This window comes from Cuculus canorus, unplaced genomic scaffold (genome assembly GCF_017976375.1).
Source record: "Cuculus canorus isolate bCucCan1 unplaced genomic scaffold, bCucCan1.pri scaffold_120_arrow_ctg1, whole genome shotgun sequence".
Classification (NCBI taxonomy): domain Eukaryota; kingdom Metazoa; phylum Chordata; class Aves; order Cuculiformes; family Cuculidae; genus Cuculus; species Cuculus canorus.
In genome coordinates this window covers 3,803-22,367 of record NW_026527764.1, presented here as the reverse complement: position 1 = coordinate 22,367, position 18,565 = coordinate 3,803, and the positions used below count along the sequence as shown (strand labels likewise).

Sequence of the window (18,565 nt, the reverse complement as noted above, 5' to 3'; positions counted from 1 at the left end):
GCAGGGTCCTGTATGTTTTTGGCCAGAACACTGATCTTTGTGGCCAGAACACCAGTTTGAGGACCAGACCACCACTGTTTTGGGTCAGAACTCCCATTTGGGGTCCAGAACAGGGATTTTTGGGGCCAGAACTCAGATTTTCAGGGCTAAAACACTGATTTTTAGAATCAGAACTCCCATTTTGGGGGGCAGGATGTTCATTTCTGAGGTCAGAACACCTAGTTCTGGTCCAGAGCACCACTATTTGGCATCAGAACACTCACTTTTGTGGCCAGAACAGTGACTTTTGGGGACAAAACATGGATCTTGAGGGGTCCAGAACATGCATTTTGGAGCAAGTGCACTAACTTTTAGGGCCAGAAGTGCCATTTTTGAGGCCAGAACACAGACTTTAGGGGTCCAGAAACCCCATCTTTGTTCCCACAAGACCCCTTTTTGGGACACAGCCCCGTTCCCAGACCCTGGGCTTGGATCCCTGCTCTGCTCAGTGCCCGCAGGCCCCTAGTTGAGGCTAGAACACTGATTTTGGGGGGCAGGAACACCCATTTTTTGCGCAAGAACACCACATTTTGGGGTCAGAACACTGATTTTTCGGGGCCAGAACCGTTTCTTTTGGGGCCAGAACACCAATTTTACAGGCAGAAAACCCATTTTGGGGCAAGAGCACCAAATGTTGGGGTCAGAACACTGATTTTTGAGGCCAGAGCAGTGTTTTTGATGCCAAAACACGGCTTTGGGGGGGCACAATGCTTTTGGGCAGGGAGGGGACCCTCCCTGCTTTGACCTCTCCTTTCCTCAGTTCCCACAGCTCCCTGAGTGGGGCCAAAACTGCCATTTTGGGGGCCAAACCTCTCTTTTGGTTTTTTTCATCCACAACACTGATTTTTGGGGGCCAGAACACCAGATTTAGGAGCAGAATACTACTATTTGGGGCCAGAACTGCCATTTTTGATGCTAGAAGTGGAGTTTTCGAGGACAGAACTCCCATTTTTGTGCATAGAACACTCATTTTGGGGGCCAGAACTCAGATTTTTAGAGCTAGAACAGTGGTTTTTTGGGATCAGAACTCCCATTCTTGGGGCCAGAATACAGAATTTCTGGGCCAGAACTCCCATTTTTGTGCATAGAACACTCATTTTTGGGGCCAGAATTCCCATTCTGGGGGGCAGGATGTTGATTTTTGAGGTCAGAACACCTATTTCTGGCCCAGAGAACCAATATTTGGCATCACAGCACTGACTGTTGTGGCCAGAACACTGATTTTTGGGGAGAGAACATGGATATTCAGGGGTCCAGAACATGCATTTTGGAGCAAATGCACTAACTTTTAGGGCCAGAAGTGCCACTTTTGATGCTAGAAGTGGATTTTGGGGGCCAGAAGGCCCATTCTGAGGGCCAGAAGACCCATTTAGGGACCAGAGCCCCCATTCCCAGACCTCTGCCTTTGATCTCTGCTTTTCTCAGTGTCCACAGCCCTCTGGCTGGGCCACAACTCCCATTCTTGGGGCCAGAACTAAAATTACTGGGTGCAGAACTCTTGTTTTTGTGGCCAAAATACAGACTTTTCGGGCTAGAACTCCCATTTTTGTGCATAGAACACTGGTTTTGGGGCCAGAACTCCCATTTTGGGTGGCAGGACATTGACTTCTGAGGTCAGAACACCTAGTTCTGCTCCAGAGCACCAATACTTGGCGTCAGAGCTCTGATTTCTGGGGCAGGAACAGTAATCTTGGGGCAAGAGCACCAGATTTTATGGCCACACCACCAGTTTTAGACCAGAGCACCACTGTTTTAGGCCAGAACTGCCATCTTTGAGGCTAGAAGATGGATTCTGGGGGCCAGAATTCCGATTTTGGGGCCAGAACACGGATTTTTAGGGCCTGAACTCAGATTTTCAGGGCTAGAACACTGAGTTTTAGGATCAGAACTCCCATTTTGGGGGCCAGAGCCCCCATTCCCAGACCCCCGCCTTTGATCCCTCCTTTGCTCAGTGCCCATAGAACCGAGGTTGGGGTCAGAACACTGATTTTTGGGGGCAAAACCACACGTTTTTGTGCAAGGACACCTGCCGGTCAATGTGCTCCTCTATGAAGCTGGTGCTCTCTCAGATGTCGAAGCCTTCCAGCAGAGCTGTGGTGGGGGAAGACGCAGCCTCACTTCCCCCATCCCCAGGGCTCTCTCTCCAGCCGGAGGCCATGCTCAGCTCCCTCCCTGAGCCCCAGGGAATGAGGCAGGCTTGCAATGCTGGGCTGCCTACCCGACCACACGTCAGCCCTCTGAGGGAGATGCTGGGCCCTATTTAAGACCTCAAGACCCAACCCAGCACAAAGGATCAGGAAGGACTGTGGCTGCATAGGGTATACCCAGGCATGGGGCTGCCCAGGCCCAGGGCAAGCGGCTCAGAGCAGAAGGAAGGGGAGCGAGGACTGGGTCTGGAAAAGCAACAGATGTGGGACACAGCACTCGCAGTGTTCAGCCTTGATCATTTCCTGAAAGTCCTGCTTGGTTTTCTTTTTCACGATGGACTCGCAGGCACCGATATCTGCACAGCCAAGAGAGATGGGCACTTAGGAGCCTGAGTCCCTAACCCGTCTCCGCTACAGACATCCGCATGGACCAACAGCCCCTGCTGTCCCACCCACTGCTCGCAGCCTCTGCCACTCCTGGGGACGAGCAAGGACCTTCCACTCCCCCTGCATCCCTGCGGAGCCCAGGCAGCTGCTGCAGCGGCCGAGGGCCTCTTCCTCCCCACTATCCCAGCCCAAGCTCCTACGCAGGCTCAGCAGGCGATGCTCTTGCTTTAATCCCTTCAGTTCCTGGGAGACAAAATTCTTCATCTGCTTGATGTCCATGCCACGGCGCCGCTGTGAGAGAGAGTGTCCAGGGAGGTGATTGGGCTGCAGAGGGACGGCACTGTGGGCGTCCCGCACATCGGGGCAGTACTCACGTCCCTCACCGCTGGCTGCGACTGTGAGGTTTCATAGCGGAACACTTCTCCAGGTTCCTGGCTGGAGCCATTTGTGAGGAGGTTGTTCCCACATTTCCTCCCTTCCCCCCAGCTGCCTGGGGAGCTGTCGCCCCACAAGGGCAGCAGCCCCAGGGCCACGTCATGGCCCAGCGTGGTGTCTGCAGGTAAATACGGGCAGCTGGGGCGTGAGGACGATGCCAGCTCTGACCAGCCACGCCGTGTCCAGTTCCTGGTGACCGAGGGGCTGTGGGCAGAGGAGGTGGTGTGTGGGCCCTGGACCACCTACGTCTGTGTGCTGGAGCCATGAGGACCCCACTGCTATGGCAAGGAAGATGAGAAAGCTCCACTCTGGCCCTGTGGCGGGCAGGCATCCCCAGGCACAGCAGGGCTGCGTTCAGCCCCAGGGGAACGGAACGGGCAACCCTGAGCCTGGCCAGTGCCAGGCCCTGCCCAACTGCAAAGGGCAACCCAAGGAAGGACTGAAGGTGTTTATTACATCTACTTTTCCATAACAGCTAGGCTAGTGCTTCGTGTTGCCTACAAAGGATATTCCCAGCTTGCCACAGCCCCACGGCCTGAAGTTACACCCAGGCAAGGCTTAGATTGGATACAAGGAAAATGTCTTTGCTGACAGAGTGGCGAAGCCCTGGGAGAAGCTGCCCAGGGCAGTGGGGGAGTCTCCAGCCCTGGAGACATTCAAAAGGTGTAGATCCAGCAGGGACAGGGGGGTTGTGTCGATGGACTGGATTTTCAACCTTAACCATTGCAGAATTCTAAAGCCATGCCCAACGCTGCCGCCCTCTGCTTCAGCCCCCCCCAGCCACACACAGACCAGCAGCTATTTACACAAACATTTATTTAGTCTTCTCATTAACAGTATTTACAGAGCTCGAGCAAAGAGAGAGAACATAGAGAATAAATAACAGCAAGGCGGGACTGTAGTGATAACAAAGTGCAAGTAAGTCATGCTCCGAGACAGACAGTGGAAGCAGGCTGTGCTCAAGGGCTGTGTCATACCTCCTTGTCCCCAGGGCAGGACAAGCTCCCCCTTCCGAATGGCAGGGAAGGTGCCTCATGCAACTGGAGCTTGGGTCGTGGCTACCCCAGGCTTGGGAATGGGGAAAGGGAGCAGCAGGACACAGTGTCCACGGCTAGCGATGCTCCAGGAGGAAGCAAGGCAAGCTCCCCTCATAGGGAGGGTCCTGCTCCTCCACTCCTGGGGACCCACAGCCTCACAGCAGGGGGGGGGGGGAGGGGAAAGGCGAGACCCTCTGCATCACAGCCAGTCTGAGTTCAGTGCGTGGGGCAAGCAGAGCTGGGTAAGGGAACCACAGCTAAAGTGAGCCCACGCTGACCCAACCTGCTGTGGCATCAGTAAAAGATGATGCTGATGGGACAACCGCTATAGAAAAGGAAGGGAAAAACGCCTGCAAAGGAGAGCGCTGAAAGCAGCTCTCTGGAATAGGTCCTGTCTGTCCCTGAGCATGCTTGGCCAGGCAGAGTGCCTGCAGCTCAGCACCACCAGGAGCAGGAGCCTGGGCTCCCCCCTGCAATATCCTAACATAACAGCCTACTTGAATCTTCAATCACAAACATTGGCAAGAACTCAACAAATGAAAAAAAACTTGCTCTTAATAGTGTCCCTGGGGCAGGAACTCCCTCCCCCGCAGGGCGCCAGGCCGGAGCAGTGCCCAGGACCCAGGTAGAGGTGAACCCCGCAGCCTGGGAGGCGGGGGGAGCTGCGCAGGCTCTGCCGGAACAAGGACTCACTACACCTACAAGCAGCTGGGGCTGGGCAGGCAGCACCTCAGGAGAAGCCGTGGGTGCTGGTAGAGTTCAGGACGTTGGAGCTACTGGCAGCCTTTGAAAGTTCGCGCTGTGGAAAGAAGAAGCAGGAGATGGGCATGAAGGGACAGAGAGAAGGCCTCCAGGCCAGCAAGGAGGGCAGGCCAGGCTACTCCTGCTGATTTGTTTGGGCTCCCCACCTACTCCTGCTACGGTATTCCTGCCCTCTTTTGAAGCATGGAGGAGCTAAGGAAGAACTCTGAGCCCGTGAGTCTCCCAGAAGAAGAAGAAGCTGTTGCCCACGTCCCTCTCCCTCCTGCAGCGGGCAGGCTGGCTGTCCTGGGAAGCCCAGGCCCCTGCACTGCAGCCCCTCAGACAGGCTGGGGAGTGCCACCACCTCCAAAACCCCTGCGACAAGGGACTCTGACCACAGGGGAGGCTTTACTCAGGCAGCCGGAAACAGTCACATCTCCAGAGAGCGGCTGCACCACCGCAGCGGGCCCGTTCCAGCAGCCCCCAGCTCTGCCCCTGTGTGGGGGTGGGAGGTGCCCCCGACATCATCAGGGGGGTGTTTGTGCCTGGTCAGGGCCTCTGCGAGGGGAACAGCACTCAGTCTCAGCCACCAAACATCAATTTTAAGTTCTCAGTCTAGAACCAACCGATCTGTGGTGCTGGCAGGAACAGCCACTCTGTATGGGGACACTGGGAGGGTGGCAGAGCTGAGCCCCCCGGGGCTGCTCTGGGAGCGGGGAGTACACCCCCCGTGCTGCCCAGTGAAAGGAGGTAGGTTTAGAAGAGGTGAATTACCGCAAACTGAGAATAGGTGCTGGCAACAGAACTAACACTGTTGTTACGCTGGGCAGGGGCTGTGGGAGTGCACCCACCGCTCAGGGTGGTTCCGTTCAGCTGGAACATGTTCTCCTTGTTCTGCTCCTTCAGTCTAGAACGGGGGTTCTTCGCAGCCGCGTGGTTGGCAGTTGAAGCCTGGCCAAGCTACAGGAAGAAGTGACAGTTAGAGGGGACACGGAGATCAAGCAGATCCAGGGGAGCTGCACAGGCTTCACTGCCTGTCGCTCTGAGGGGCCAGAGGAGTTTCAAGCTTCAGGAGCCCTGGCCCTGGTGCGGGCTGTACCTTGTGGGGTGCAGCGGTTCAGATCCCGCAGGTTGTCCAGCATGTCTGCCAGCTTCACCAGCTTGGCCTGGGGGCTGCAGCCCGGCACCTGCTCCACCTGGAGCCGCTTGCGCTCAGCCCGCGGCAGCACCTTGTCCTCAGTCACCTCCGCCACCACGTTCCGCACCGCTGCCCCAAACCGCTCCTTCACTGCCTGTCGCTCTGAGGTGCCAGAGGAGCTTCAAGCTTCAGGAGCCCTCCAGGATGTGAGGCCCAGTTCTGATTCTGGAAGCACAGAGAACCAGACTCATGTTTTGAAGGTCCCCCGGGCCCCCAGGCTCGGCACAGAAGGAACAGAGGAACGATAGAAATCTGAGCGAGAGGAAGATTTCCTAAATGCTGTTACTGCCCTCCTCTTTCTCCGTCCTCAGGTCCCAGAAACATCCTGTGGCAACCCAGTGCAGCAGGTAGAGACAAATTGGCTTAGCAGGAGGCAGCAAAGCTGAGTGTGACAGCAGTTGGAGCTGTGCCACCTCAGCCCATGCCTCTTCGCCCCAGCCCACTCTAGAGGGTTCCTTACCTTCACTCCAGAAGGTGGCAAGCGAGTCACCGCTGAGTGGTAGATTGTTTCCCCAAACCAGAACCAACGGTGCTGTTGGGAGTGGCACTGGCGATGGAAGAGCCATTGAGCTGAGGGGAAAACCAGAGCACACATCACACAGGAGGAAGCACTGGTGGCTGTACCGCACCAGAGAAGCCAGTGACAACTCCCAGCAGGGTCCTAGCATGCCCACAGTGCTTGGCACAGACAGTTTACCTTCCTCGCTTTGCCAGGAGTGGTGGTGCCGAGCATCCGCCGTTTGATAGGTGTGCACTCGTGGAGCAGCCCACTACTCTTTCTTCCCTGTCACAGCACAAGGGAAAAGGGTTATCACAGGTAGAATCCTGCTAAAAAGGACACCTATCAGCTGAGAGGCTTCAGTCATTTCTTCATCAGTCATCCCAGGGGAGAGTGCAGAGAACTCTCCAAAGGAGAACTTCCAGCTGAACTCCCCCCACGCCGTATGCTACCCCGAAAACAACTTAGAGGAGACACCTGACCACCCTTCAGACACAGTGGGTCTGGTGGTACTGCAGCCTCACCTTGAGGCCTGTTTCAGAAGCCTTGTTCAGCACGACAGAGGACCTCACAGGCTGTTTTCTCAATAAAGGCTAAACAGAAGGCCATGACATTATCAACTTGGAACAAAGCACTCCCCAACCACTACGGGTCCATCTGTTTGCAGCACAAGCCCAGAGAATCCACAAGGAAATGCAGATGCTGCTCACTGGAGCAAAGAGAAGATGCTGAGAGCTGACCAAGGCAGTCGCCCCATGCGGGCCCTACAGTGAAGGCAGGCCAGGTCTTTGGGCACCGCTGCCCAGGAGAACTCTGTTTCTAAAGCACAAAGCAGAGGGTCTCAAGGAGGACAAAGGTGGACAAACAAGCGCTCAAAAAGCTCCCCATGTCCAGTGGCTTAAGCTAATCTGTCAGAGACAGCTCCTTCAAGCCCACGTGAAATCGCACCAGTAGTGATTACCTGTGCTACGCAGGACCCTTCGGCCAGTGCAGAAGGACACAGGAAACCGCCCGGTGTTGGTGATCTTCACAACGTGAGTGTGGGTACTACCACAAATGACGTAGCCAAAGTCCAGGATGTACTCAGGCAGCTCAGCTCTGAAAGGACAAGTAAGGACAATCCTTAAACCACAGCCTGGACAGATTTCTAAGCAGATGGAAGAAACAAATAAAGTGGATTTGTCTTCATTCACTGCTCTAAAAACTCAACCCAAGCCTCTGAAACCAAAGTCCTGGTCACCTGGTAATAAGACTTTGGTAAGTCACGGGGACTGTAGGTCCAAGGTTTTCCCAGCTACCCATGGGACAATAAAATAAAATCAAGGCTTTAAAATGGATACTGGTCACAGTTCCTCCGCTACAACAAGCCATCCTAGATAAGTCCCCTGGCCCTCCACTGGGCTCAAATGAAACTGCTAAGCCTGATGTACAGGCCAAGCTTGAAAGTGCTTCAGGACCTTGTAATAAGATTTGCCTGCACAGGAAACCTTCCCTGTTCTGCAACCAGACCTGTCCCCGAAGCAGCACCAGTAAACACACTCATTAATCCCCACAGGATTCATGGGAATGTCCTTTTCCAGAGCAATCCTGCTCAGGAAAGCACGTAACTTAGCAGCTCTGCAGAGCATTTTCTTCGTGGATTGGACCCCACCATGTTCATGCCTCATCACATCAGAGCAAAGGGAAGGGCCAAGTCACCCAGGGAAGCCCTGCAGTGCCACCACCATCCAAGCCATCTGATCTAGGGTTTGTCAGCCTGTGCCATCCTAAGCTCTTTTGGCTTAGTGTGGTCTGTTAGGTGAAAACAGATGTCAGCTTTGAGTTGCCTCTTTCAGAGTTGGTCAGCAGGGATGGCGTCTGTGCTGTCTGGAAGGGCCTGATGCTCTGCACTGGGCCCCCTCAGCTCTAAGAGCAGAACCCAGCATCTGTGGGGAGCTGAGCACATCCAAAGCTCAAGGTGGCACTGTGGCAGTGAGGACACTCATCCGCTCACAGGGAGCATGTCAAAGCTATCAGGATCAGGCCCTTCCTGAAGCGCCCAGCTCTGGAGACACAAAGAGCTGTAAGAAGCAGGGGGGCACTGCTGGGTGTTACCCTCGGGGCACATGCAGACAGAGTACGGCAGCCCCTACTAACTTGAGAAGCCCGCAGCGAGCACGCTGGTCAAAGGCAGTGTCCTCTGGGGGACCGCAGGCCAGAGCTTTCAGCTGCTCCAGGGCATGTTCCTCTAGCAGCATCTGCTCCATCTGCATCTGCAGACAAGGCTCCAACTGGGAAATGAAAGACAGTGCCTGGTTAGCAAGGGTCCTTCCCAAGGTACAGGCTGGTCTCCTAAAAACGATCCCACCCTGCTCCTCTGGATGGGGTCCGCCTTGGGCTGTGAGCAACAAATATCCCAGTGAGGACCTGACCCTCCATCACAGAATACCATAAACTCAATCACCTGAGCATGGCCTTCAGAATCTCTCCCTGGGGCAGTCGGGAACCTGATAGCTATGGGAGGACACCTCCAGAGGTGGGCAGCCCCTGGGGCAGCACTGAGCCAATGCAGGATCACGGCCCGCTGTGGGCAGGGAGGGCCCAAGTGCCAGCAGGACACTGGGAGCCTTGCTCTGGGCTGCAAGAGGACCACATGACACAGGGGGAGGGTGGCATGTGCTAAGCAGGGCAGCAGCCGTTCTCACCATGGTGCTCGAGCCGTCTGTGGGTGGCTCTGCAGCCACAGTTTCTCCCAGAACAACAGCTTCATCTCTCTGGCTGTCTTGTTCCATCTTCTCTTTTGCCACCTTGAGGACCTTCTCATATTTTTCATTTCCTGAAGGAAGAAAATACCCACAAAGAGCAGTGTGGGCGCAGCACCATTCCCATTAGAGCTGGAAGTCCCACTCGCCCAACAGTGGCCCCTCCCAGGACCACACTACTTGAGCAACCTACTGAAAGCAGATGCTGCTGCTCCTCTATGAATCCTGATGTTCACTCCCGCTCAATTTTCCTCCTGACACAGAAGCATCTCATCCCCCGTAATGTGATGCAAATCCAACTCTGCCAAAACCCTTGTCTATTAATTAGCCTCTGTTACAGCTTTCCCAAGCGTTTCTGCCCAGCCATCATCTTCCCAGGACTCCGACAGGCTCTAAAGGATGGTTCCAGGGGCAAAGCCCACAGGCTCATCTGCCAGAGACTCAGGAAGTATCAGAGGGTTGACTATTGCTCTGGCAGCCCTGAAACCTCCAGGCTTGGCGGAGTGGGTGTGAGCTGCCCTGGGGATGGAAGACGCGGAGCAGGTGGGGTGGGAACAGAGGACCTTCCTGGAGAGCAGACAGGCAGTGCTCACCTTTGATATTCCTGGGGAGCTCCAAGGAGATCCTGGGAAAGCTACCCTCTCCTTTTAAGGAGATCTCTTCTGGCTCCAGGTGACCCACTTGGACCTGGAAAGTCCTGCAGAAGCCACCAGGTACTCCTGGCAGGTAGTAAGACTTTCAGCGCTTCCTCCTTGCCAGCTCCAACATAACCCTGCAGGCACGGGAGAAGAGGGAGGGAATGCACCAAAGAGGGATTGGTGGAGGGCTGGCTCAGGTGACAGACATGCTGAGAAGAGAAGGCAGGTTCTCATACATGAGAAAGTATCACTTTACAGCTTTCTTGCATCCAAAAGCTAAGGTCTCCTACACCAGGATGCGGCATGTCCTTCCAGAGCACTTGCTGGGATGCATTCCCCCGGCACAGACCTTCAGACTGCCCTTTGCGCAGCACGAGTGCAGCTCAGCCCCTAACGGAGTCTTTCCCCTCTGCAGCGAGAGTCAGGCTCAACAAACAGAAGCTCCTTTTTGAGCCACTGTGGAAGAAGAGTGAAGTACCCACACGCTCTCAGCAGGGCCGGCAGCTCCTGTCACAGCACGGCAGTGGTTCCCAGGCAGCTGTCGAGGACAGCTGCGTAAGGTGACCCTCAGGAAAGCCGGCAGCATCTGGCTCCAGCGCCGGCACCAGCAGAGAGCTCAGCAGCCGCGCTCCACAGCAGCCAAAGCGCTCGTGCCTCCCACCAACACCTGCTGTGGGACAGCAGAGCCACCCGCCAGCTCAGGCCGCTCAGGGCTGCGCTGCCTTGGCCCCCTCTGTCTCCAGCAGCGACTGCTTACGACCCTGCCTCTCCCACCACCTCCTGGGAGTTCTCCTTTTCTTTTCCCGTTTGTTTTCCCATCTTTTTTCCTATAGCCCCTCCTGGGCAGCGGGACATGAGGCCAGGCTTAAGCACTTGTTCCTCCTCCACACTCACCGTGCTGGGCAGGACCAGGGGCTCGCGGGGCCGCGGGCAGCCTGCAGTGGCCACGCTGGGGCTCAACACTGCATAGGTGAATCCCACCTTCCCACTGTTCCGCAGGGTGACCTCCGCTTCTCCAACCTTGTTAAACCCCTGAAGAGAGCACAGAGGAACGGCGAGTTACAGACACAGGCCTGATGGTGGGATATTCCTCTGCTTTCACTGGGTTGAGAGCAAATGAACACAATGCAGGAGAGAAGCAAGGGCAGAGGAGATGGGGGCACCTGGCTCTCCTGGCTTAACCTGGGGAACTCACACCCACAAGTGCCTCCTCGCCCTCCACAGGAACAGAGCTTTACCGCAGCACCCAGAGGAGCAACACCGACCACACAAAGAGCAGGGATAAAAATCCAAGAGGATACAACTCCTCTGCACTTTAAGGCACGCTCTAACAGCCCAAACAAAGCAGGCAGCATCAAGGAATGGCAGAAAAGGCACCCACACACAAGATTTGGAGAGCTCGCAGTGACAGCAAAAGGAGAGAGCACAACACGAACAGAGCCAGCAGCCACCGGTGAGGACTTTAACTGAAAATGAGTAAAACGTGGATTAGTCGGGGATGTTCTCTCCAGCTGCAGTGACCGGGAAGCCCAAATTAACCTCCTCCCTGGATTATTTTGGTGATTAATCAAGAGCATTGAAAAACAACATCTCCTTAGATCTCAGACTTTAGGAGCAGATCAGTGTTTTGGGGGACACATTCCTCCGGAGACGACCAGCTTGAGGTGAGGAATTCCCAACTTTGGGAGTGGGAGGTTGGCCACTAAAAACCAGCCTGGATGCAGGATGTGTCACTCAAAGGTTGTACTTCCAAGCCATACAGCCAACAAAGTAGCTGGGGAGGGGAGAGAGCCTTAGACCCAAGCGGGCAGCAACCCACCGGTGATGGTTTCAGGACTCCTGCCAAGACAAGTGTGTGGTACCTGCAGGCCGTAGTCAATCTCTGCGTTGTCCAGGACGTAGTTGATAAGGGAAGCCTCCCCACTCAGTGCAACCTCGTAGGTGGGGCCTCCCTCCACCCTGCACAGAGCCATGACGCCGGCGACGATGTTTGCGTGGCCAAAGAAAGTGAACATGACCCGCTGGCTCTCACCCGGCAGCAGTACACCATGCAGAGGCAGGATGTTGAAAACCTGGAGACAAGGGAGGAGACACCGAGATGTCAAGCATCAAAATCGGGGCAGAAGAGCAGCCATGGCTTGGAGCAACGGACAGACGTGGCTGGAGGGGCATCTTCCTCAAGTGCAGGCAGAATCATCCTCATTTCGTCCTGCATCCACTACACTTTCCAGCAAAGGAACCATGTGATAAATCTTCTCCCATATTCACCAATTAATGCATTAATTAACACACTACCTTACAGTAAATTGGGAGGCCTCCTGGCAGCAATAAATTCTCTCTGCTGCAGAACCTGCCTTTGATAACACCCTTTGCTGCCTCTAGAGAAACACGAGACCTGGAGGTGAGAGCCCTCGGAGCCACGGGGTGGACTCCAGCCCAGCTCATCTGACTCCTGATGCTTTTCACTCTCTCTCTGATTTGCAGGCTGCTCTCTCTCAAGATGCTACAGCAAAGTCTACTGCAGAAATTTCCTATCAACTGCTTGATTAGGGACAAGATGAATAACGTCCTCCATATCTGCTACGCAGGTAACGTCCTTGGTCAGCCCTGTGACACGGCCCACACGGCCCCTCCAATGACCAGTTGCTTCAGCACTGCTGTGTGACATGCTTGGAGGGGCACGAAGCTGCACTTTGAGCAGCGCTGAGGGCCACCAGCGGGAGTGAGGGCTACGTAACTGCTGGCCACACCGGAAACGCAGAAGCGAGACTGATTCCCACCTACCTCCTCTATTCCCACGCTGACGGGCTCTGCCTGCGTGAACTGCCTCCGTTGCAGGCTCCCAGTCTCCTCAGTACCTTCCATCTTTGGAGCAGTGGATGGTAGTGGCTGGAAAACAAGGATCGAGGGCTGTGGCAAGCAGCTGCCTGGTCTGGGCAAGACTGCTCTGCTGCAGGTGACATCGCCTCATCAAGCCAGGAACAGACAAGGTGGCAAGTTTCAGTTTCAAGCTTCAGGAGCCCTGGCCCTGGTGCAGGCTGTACCTTGCAGGGTGCAGCGGTTCAGATCCCGCAGGTTGTCCAGCACGTCTGCCAGCTTCACCAGCTTGGCCTGGGGGCTGCAGCCCGGCGCCTGCTCCACCTGGAGCCGCTTGCGCTCAGCCCGCGGCAGCGCCTTGTCCTCAGTCACCTCCGCCACCACGTTCCGCACCGCTGCCCCAAACCGCTCCTTCACTGCCTGTCGCTCTGAGGTGCCAGAGGAGCTTCAAGCTTCAGGAGCGCTCCAGGATGTGAGGCCCAGTTCTGATTCTGGAAGCATAGAGAACCAGACTCATGTTTTGAAGGTCCCCCGGGCCCCCAGGCTCGGCACAGAAGGAACAGAGGAACGATAGAAATCTGAGCTAGAGGAAGATTTCCTAAATGCTGTTACTGCCCTCCTCTTTCTCCCTCCTCAGGTCCCAGAAATATCCTGTGGCAACCCAGTGCAGCAGGTAGAGACAAATTGGCTTAGCAGGAGGCAGCAAAGCTGAGTGTGACAGCAGTTGGAGCTGTGCCACCTCAGCCCATGCCTCTTCGCCCCAGCCCACTCTAGAGGGTTCCTTACCTCCACTCCAGAAGGTGGCAAGCGAGTCACCGCTGAGTGGTAGATGGTTTCCCCAAACCAGAACCAACGGTGCTGTTGGGAGTGGCACCGGCGATGGAAGAGCCATTGAGCTGAGGGGAAAACCAGAGCACACATCACACAGGAGGAAGCGCTGGTGGCTGTACCGCACCAGAGAAGCCAGTGACAACTCCCAGCAGGGTCCTAGCATGCCCACAGTGCTTGGCACGGACAGTTTACCTTCCTCGCTTTGCCAGGAGTGGTGGTGCCGAGCATCCGCCGTTTGATAGGTGTGCGCGGGGTGCTTCCATACAACATCTCTGCCTCTATCTGGCGCCTTTTCTTCAGTTGCTGCACAAGAGATCTGCACTTAAAACCTGAGCAGAGGATCTGCGGAGCCCTGGCTTGCCCCGTGCTGCCCAAGGGCGGGCAGGCAGGGCCCCGCAGCAAGCACATAACACGGCCAAGCAACAGGAATGCCAAGAGTGATTTACAGGTACCCAGAGCCAAGCTGGGCTTCTGGCACTGCTGGGGCTGGGAAAGGGGCTCACCACAAACAGACAGTGATAGACACCAGCCCTGCTGCCAAAGAAAGGTAACTGATACAGAGCCACTTTCAGGCAGAGAGGGGAAGACAGAGATGTGGGCAGCAACTGGGGGCCGTTCCTCTGCTCCACGGAAGGCAGGGCCACCAATAGGCTGGTGTTCCATGCAGCAGAGGCTCCTCCAGACCAGGAGGCAGCATGCTCAGCTTCGCACTCACCCGCTCCTGCTTCTCCTTCTCTTTCTCCAGGTGGTACAGCTGCCACTGCTCCGACACATACGCCATCACCTGCTGCCCCTTCACCAGAAACATGCCCTCGTGCTCCTGCTCCCAGGCCTGGACCCGGCTTTCCAGCTCCTCCTGCAGCTGATGAGGACACGAGGGCAGTGTAGAGAGGCTGCCCTCCCCAGTGCGGGCATCCCCGTGCCCAGAGATTCCCCTTGCTGGCTCCGAGGGCTGTGCAGCTCCTCAGCCAACGCCAAGCAGGCCCCTTGGCACTACAGCGTCTCCAGGGCTGAACTTACCTTGGAAAGCACCTTCTGCAGCTTTGCTCGCTGCTTCTCTTCTTTCAGCAGCTTCCCCCCACGGTTGGTGAAGCGACTGGGGTCGGTTGCTTTCCTCTGGGACAGAAAGGAGTTCAGGAGAAAACCAAACATGTGGCAGTTTCACAGCCCAACGTACATCCCACAGGGAAAAGGGGCTGGTGGAAGCCATCCCTGTTGCGCAGCCCCATCACAAATCACAGCACCCCTCCCCTCGCCCATCCGCTGTGGTTTCCCAGTGCCTCCCTCATCGGTCCCAACAGTGCTTTGCGTGCAGGGGCAGAGGTGTGCGCTGCTGGTGACCCAAAACTGAGCCAGACAGAGCATTTTCCAGCCCAGACAATACCTCCAGCTCCAGGAACATCTTCCAGTTCTCCTCCCATTTCTGGACGGCCTCAAACAGATCTTTGTGTGTTTCATAGATGGTCTTCATCTTCCCCACCTCAGCTTCATGGAGCTCGAGCAGGGCCTCTGTGTAGTTCTCTGGAGAGGATGGAAGAGTGCTTTCAGGAGGCAGCCAGGGATGCCCACACCTCTGCAGGCTGTGCGCAGCCAGCCCTCCTTGGCAGCTTCTGCAGGGCAGCAGAGGAGTGAGAAGAGCCAGCACCCACCATCGTTATAGGGGGCGAAGCCTTCTCTCTGCTCCTGACTGTAGAAGCATTTGTCCCAGTACGCAGCCATCTCTGCCCGGATTGCCTGAATCACGGCTTTCATATTCTGCAGCTTCAGCTCCTCCAGATTCTCCACTTCCAACTGCAGCTGCCAACAACAGAACACAGACTCAGGGAAGACAGCACAAGAAGGGGAGCAGAACAGGGTCCAACTCTCAGCTCCTCCACCCGTGAGGGCAGGATCTGGCCTGTTCACCTCACACTTGACTGCTGGAAACAGCTCCTCCGCTCTAGCTGAATGCACAAGAGCACGAAACCCAGAGCTGCTACGCCCCAGACCCCCCTCCGAGGGCACAGGATGCTCCTTACAGCTTTCCTGGTTTTGGCTCCGCACCCAGCCATGTGCACTGCTGAAGCCTCCCTCTCCTCCACAGGAACTTGCAGCCTGTCCCAAAGTGCAATGATCCTGGAGCGCAGCTCTTCGCACACAGCTTCATTCTGGGATCTCTGGGCTTCCAGCTGCAGTGGGGAGAGCACAGGGTCAGCACAGCCTGGCCCCAACGGGCACGAGGGCCTTGCAAAGCCACATGCGCATCTCACAAGATCTCCTTGGAAAAGCTCCCAAAAGGAAGTTCTGGCACACAGGCTTGCGGAAAACCCACAACCTCCACAGCCTCCGTGTGCCAGCGTACCTGCTTCAGGAGATCCTGGAGGGCAGTAATATTGTCCCTGGACAAGCAGAACGCTTCCTCATCTTCACACACCACCTCCTGTTCAAAGCTGGTGTCTGGAGTGTGGTCCAGCTCCTCCATGAGGAGGATGATTTGTCGCTTACTGCTGACAAACTCTTCTTGCCTTTGCTCCTAGAAGGTGGTGAGCAACATTAGAACCCAGCGACCCCTTTGCGTGCCACCCTCAGCGAGCTCCTCAGACCCCTCTCCACTTACCTTCTCAGCGTTCAGGAAGGCCAAGTGCTGCCTGTAACGATCCAGGTCGTCCAGGCTGGGCACGGCATTGCCATCAATGCAGAATGGGCTTGTGCAGAGGAGGTCGCACAAGTCTTGATCTTGTTCTAGCAGCGTTTTCAGCTCGTGCATCCTCTCTGCTTTCTGCTGCAGCAACCCGTCCATACGGTTGCGCAAATTCTTATCCATCTGCAGAATGGTATTTTCCTTCTCTCCCTAGAGGAATCAAAAAGTCAGATTTCTTCTCCCCAGCTCTCAGACCTGACTTATGGATTTAAGGCTTCTCAAACAAAGACATTGTTCGGAACTAGGGTTTATGTCTCAGATGTTCCTCAGGAAGGGGAAATGCAGCAGCAACACACCGAGTGAGACGCTGCAAGCCACCCAGCTCCCTAAAAAACACCTCCCAGTGTTCATCCTACAAGAAGCCACAAAGCCTCTGGTTCTACCAATCGCCAGGAAAAGTGATTCTGAACAGGCATTTGCCTTGCAAGCTCTGGCCTTCCCGAAACCCCAGCCAGAGTCCAGGCAGCAGAAGACTGTTGCCAGCAGAATGCTAGGAGAGAAAAGCAATTTCGTACCTCAAAGGGGTCCAACTGGAGCTCCATGCAGAGTCTATCAATCTCCTTCTGAAACAGGGCAATGTTCTTCAAGAGACGCTGCTTCAGACTCTCCTCCTCCGCAACCATCAAGTCCAACATTTCCTGCAGCACAGGCACGATTGGAGCCAGGTGGGGATGGAAAGCCAGGAGGGAGCAGGGCAGGGCTGCTGGGGCCGTGCTAGGAGAACCGGGGTTCCAGAGCTGGGCTGTGTGCGTTGAAGGCAGAGGCACAGCGAGACCCCCTTGGTGCCCTCAACCAAGTGTGACCTGGCCAGTCCGTTCCTCGCAGCCCAGCTTCATCCAGGGGCTCCCGCTGCAGCCCAGCCCCATAGACTCCCGACCCCAGGAGGGACCCCCTCACCTTGATGTGCCCCTTGACAGTCTCCATACGCTCCAAGCGCATCTCCTCGGGGATGCCGATCTCCTCCCAGATGTCCCGCAGAGCCGCCATGGCTCCGTTCAGGACTGACACGGCCTCAGCCGCCACCACGTCGCTGCAGGCACCGGGGCCGCCACCCGTCAGCAGCTGCCACCCAGCACCACTCGGCCCCGGTGCCCAGTGGCTGCTGCCACCCTCCCCATTGCCCTGCCCAGGACCCCTCCAAACCCCGAAACCAGCCACCACCGAGGATCTCTTTGCCCGGTTGCTGTCCCCTTGCCCACAATCCACACTGACCCCTGCCTGGGACCCCTCGCCTGTTACCCCATCCCTCTGCCGAGTGCTCCGCCTTGCCCACTGCCCCGGTGCCCGTTGTCCAGTGCTCCCCCCTTGCCAGGGCTCTTTCTCACTATCCTTATTCCCGGTGCCGACACCCTTGCCCAGTGCCCCTTGCCCGTTGCTCGCCCTACCCCCGCTTGTCCGGGTCCCGGTGCCTGTTGCCCCCCCCGCCCGGGTCCGAGTGCCCCCTCTTGACCGGGACCCATGCCCAGTGCCCCTCCCTAGCCCGTGCCTCCTGCCCTGTGCCCCCTCCTCCTTGCCCAAGTCCCCATGGCCACTGCTCGCCCCCTCCTTGCCCGAGTCCCGGTCCCAGTGCCCGTTGCCACCACCCCCACCTCCCCCCATTGCCCGGGTCCCGGTCCCGATGGCCGTTACCCCCCCGCCCCCCCTTGCCCGAGTCCCGGTCCCGATAGCCGTTACCCCCCCGCCCCCCCGTTGCCCGAGTCCCGGTCCCGATAGCCTTTCCCCCCCCCGTCCCCCCTTGCCCGGGTCCCGGTGCCGATGGCCGTTACCCCCCCGCCCCTCCTTGCCGGAGTCCCGGTCCCGATAGCCGTTACCTCCCCGCCCCCCCTTGCCCGAGTCCCGGTGCCGATGGCCGTTACCCCCCCGCCCCTCCTTGCCGGAGTCCCGGTCCCGATAGCCGTTATCCCCCGTCCCCCCTTGCCCGAGTCCCGGTCCCGCTACCCGTTGCACCCCCCCTTTGCTTGGCTCCCAGTCCCGGTGCCCGTTGCCCCTCCTCCTTGCCCGGGTCCCGGCCCCCGTGCCCGTTGCAGCCTCCCCTTTGCCCGGGTCGCGGTGCTCGTTGCACCGCCCGCCTTATCCGGATCCCGGTCCCGGTGCCCCCTCTTGCCCAGTGCCCATTGGCCATTGCCCCTTGCCCGGGACCCGTGTCCCGCTGCCCCTCCCTGGCCCGTGTCCCGGTGCCCCCTGCCCAGCGCCCCTACCCTTGCCTGGGTCCCGGTCCCGGTGCCCCTTATGCTCGGTGCCCCCTTTGCCCAGGCCCCGGTGCGCCCTCCCTTGCGCCCCTCCTGCCCGGGTCCCAGTGCCGCCCGCACCTCCTCCGCATGGCTCCGCCACACTCCGCGCTCGCCGCTGCGATCCAAACCGCCCAGCACGCCGAC

The 18,565-nt window shown here is 57.0% G+C and overlaps 1 protein-coding gene and 1 pseudogene across 2 annotated transcripts; both read right to left on the bottom strand.

Annotated features, from left to right (window-relative positions):
• Positions 1-3,620: 3,620 nt before the first annotated feature.
• LOC128850616 (protein regulator of cytokinesis 1-like) lies at positions 3,621-18,549 on the bottom strand (annotated as a pseudogene).
• Positions 7,465-13,166, bottom strand: LOC128850615 (hydrocephalus-inducing protein-like). 2 transcript variants are annotated; one of them, XM_054055585.1, is made up of 7 exons: positions 12,647-13,166; positions 11,725-11,934; positions 10,757-10,894; positions 9,818-9,996; positions 9,168-9,298; positions 8,620-8,753; positions 7,465-7,581 (listed from the first exon to the last, which is right to left on the bottom strand). In XM_054055585.1, exons 1-4 carry the CDS (start codon positions 12,725-12,727, stop codon positions 9,859-9,861), a joined length of 567 nt encoding a protein of 188 aa, XP_053911560.1. In that variant the 5' UTR covers positions 12,728-13,166; the 3' UTR covers positions 7,465-7,581; positions 8,620-8,753; positions 9,168-9,298; positions 9,818-9,858. The 2 variants fall into 2 exon arrangements, with proteins under 2 accessions (XP_053911560.1, XP_053911558.1); XM_054055583.1 differs by lacking the exons at positions 7,465-7,581; positions 8,620-8,753; positions 9,168-9,298; positions 9,818-9,996 and having other exon boundaries at positions 10,473-10,894.
• Positions 18,550-18,565: the final 16 nt, after the last annotated feature.

Coding starts and splice junctions, on each gene's coding strand:
- LOC128850615 (XM_054055583.1), bottom strand. CDS start 12,727: ATGGAAGGTACTGAGGAGACTGGGAGCCTGCAACGGAGGCAGTTCACG. Junction 11,935..12,646: donor TCAGCGTGGGAATAGAGGAG/GTAGGTGGGAAT, acceptor CCTTGTCTCCAG/GTTTTCAACATCCTGCCTCT. Junction 10,895..11,724: donor AGATTGACTACGGCCTGCAG/GTACCACACACT, acceptor TGCTCTCTTCAG/GGGTTTAACAAGGTTGGAGA.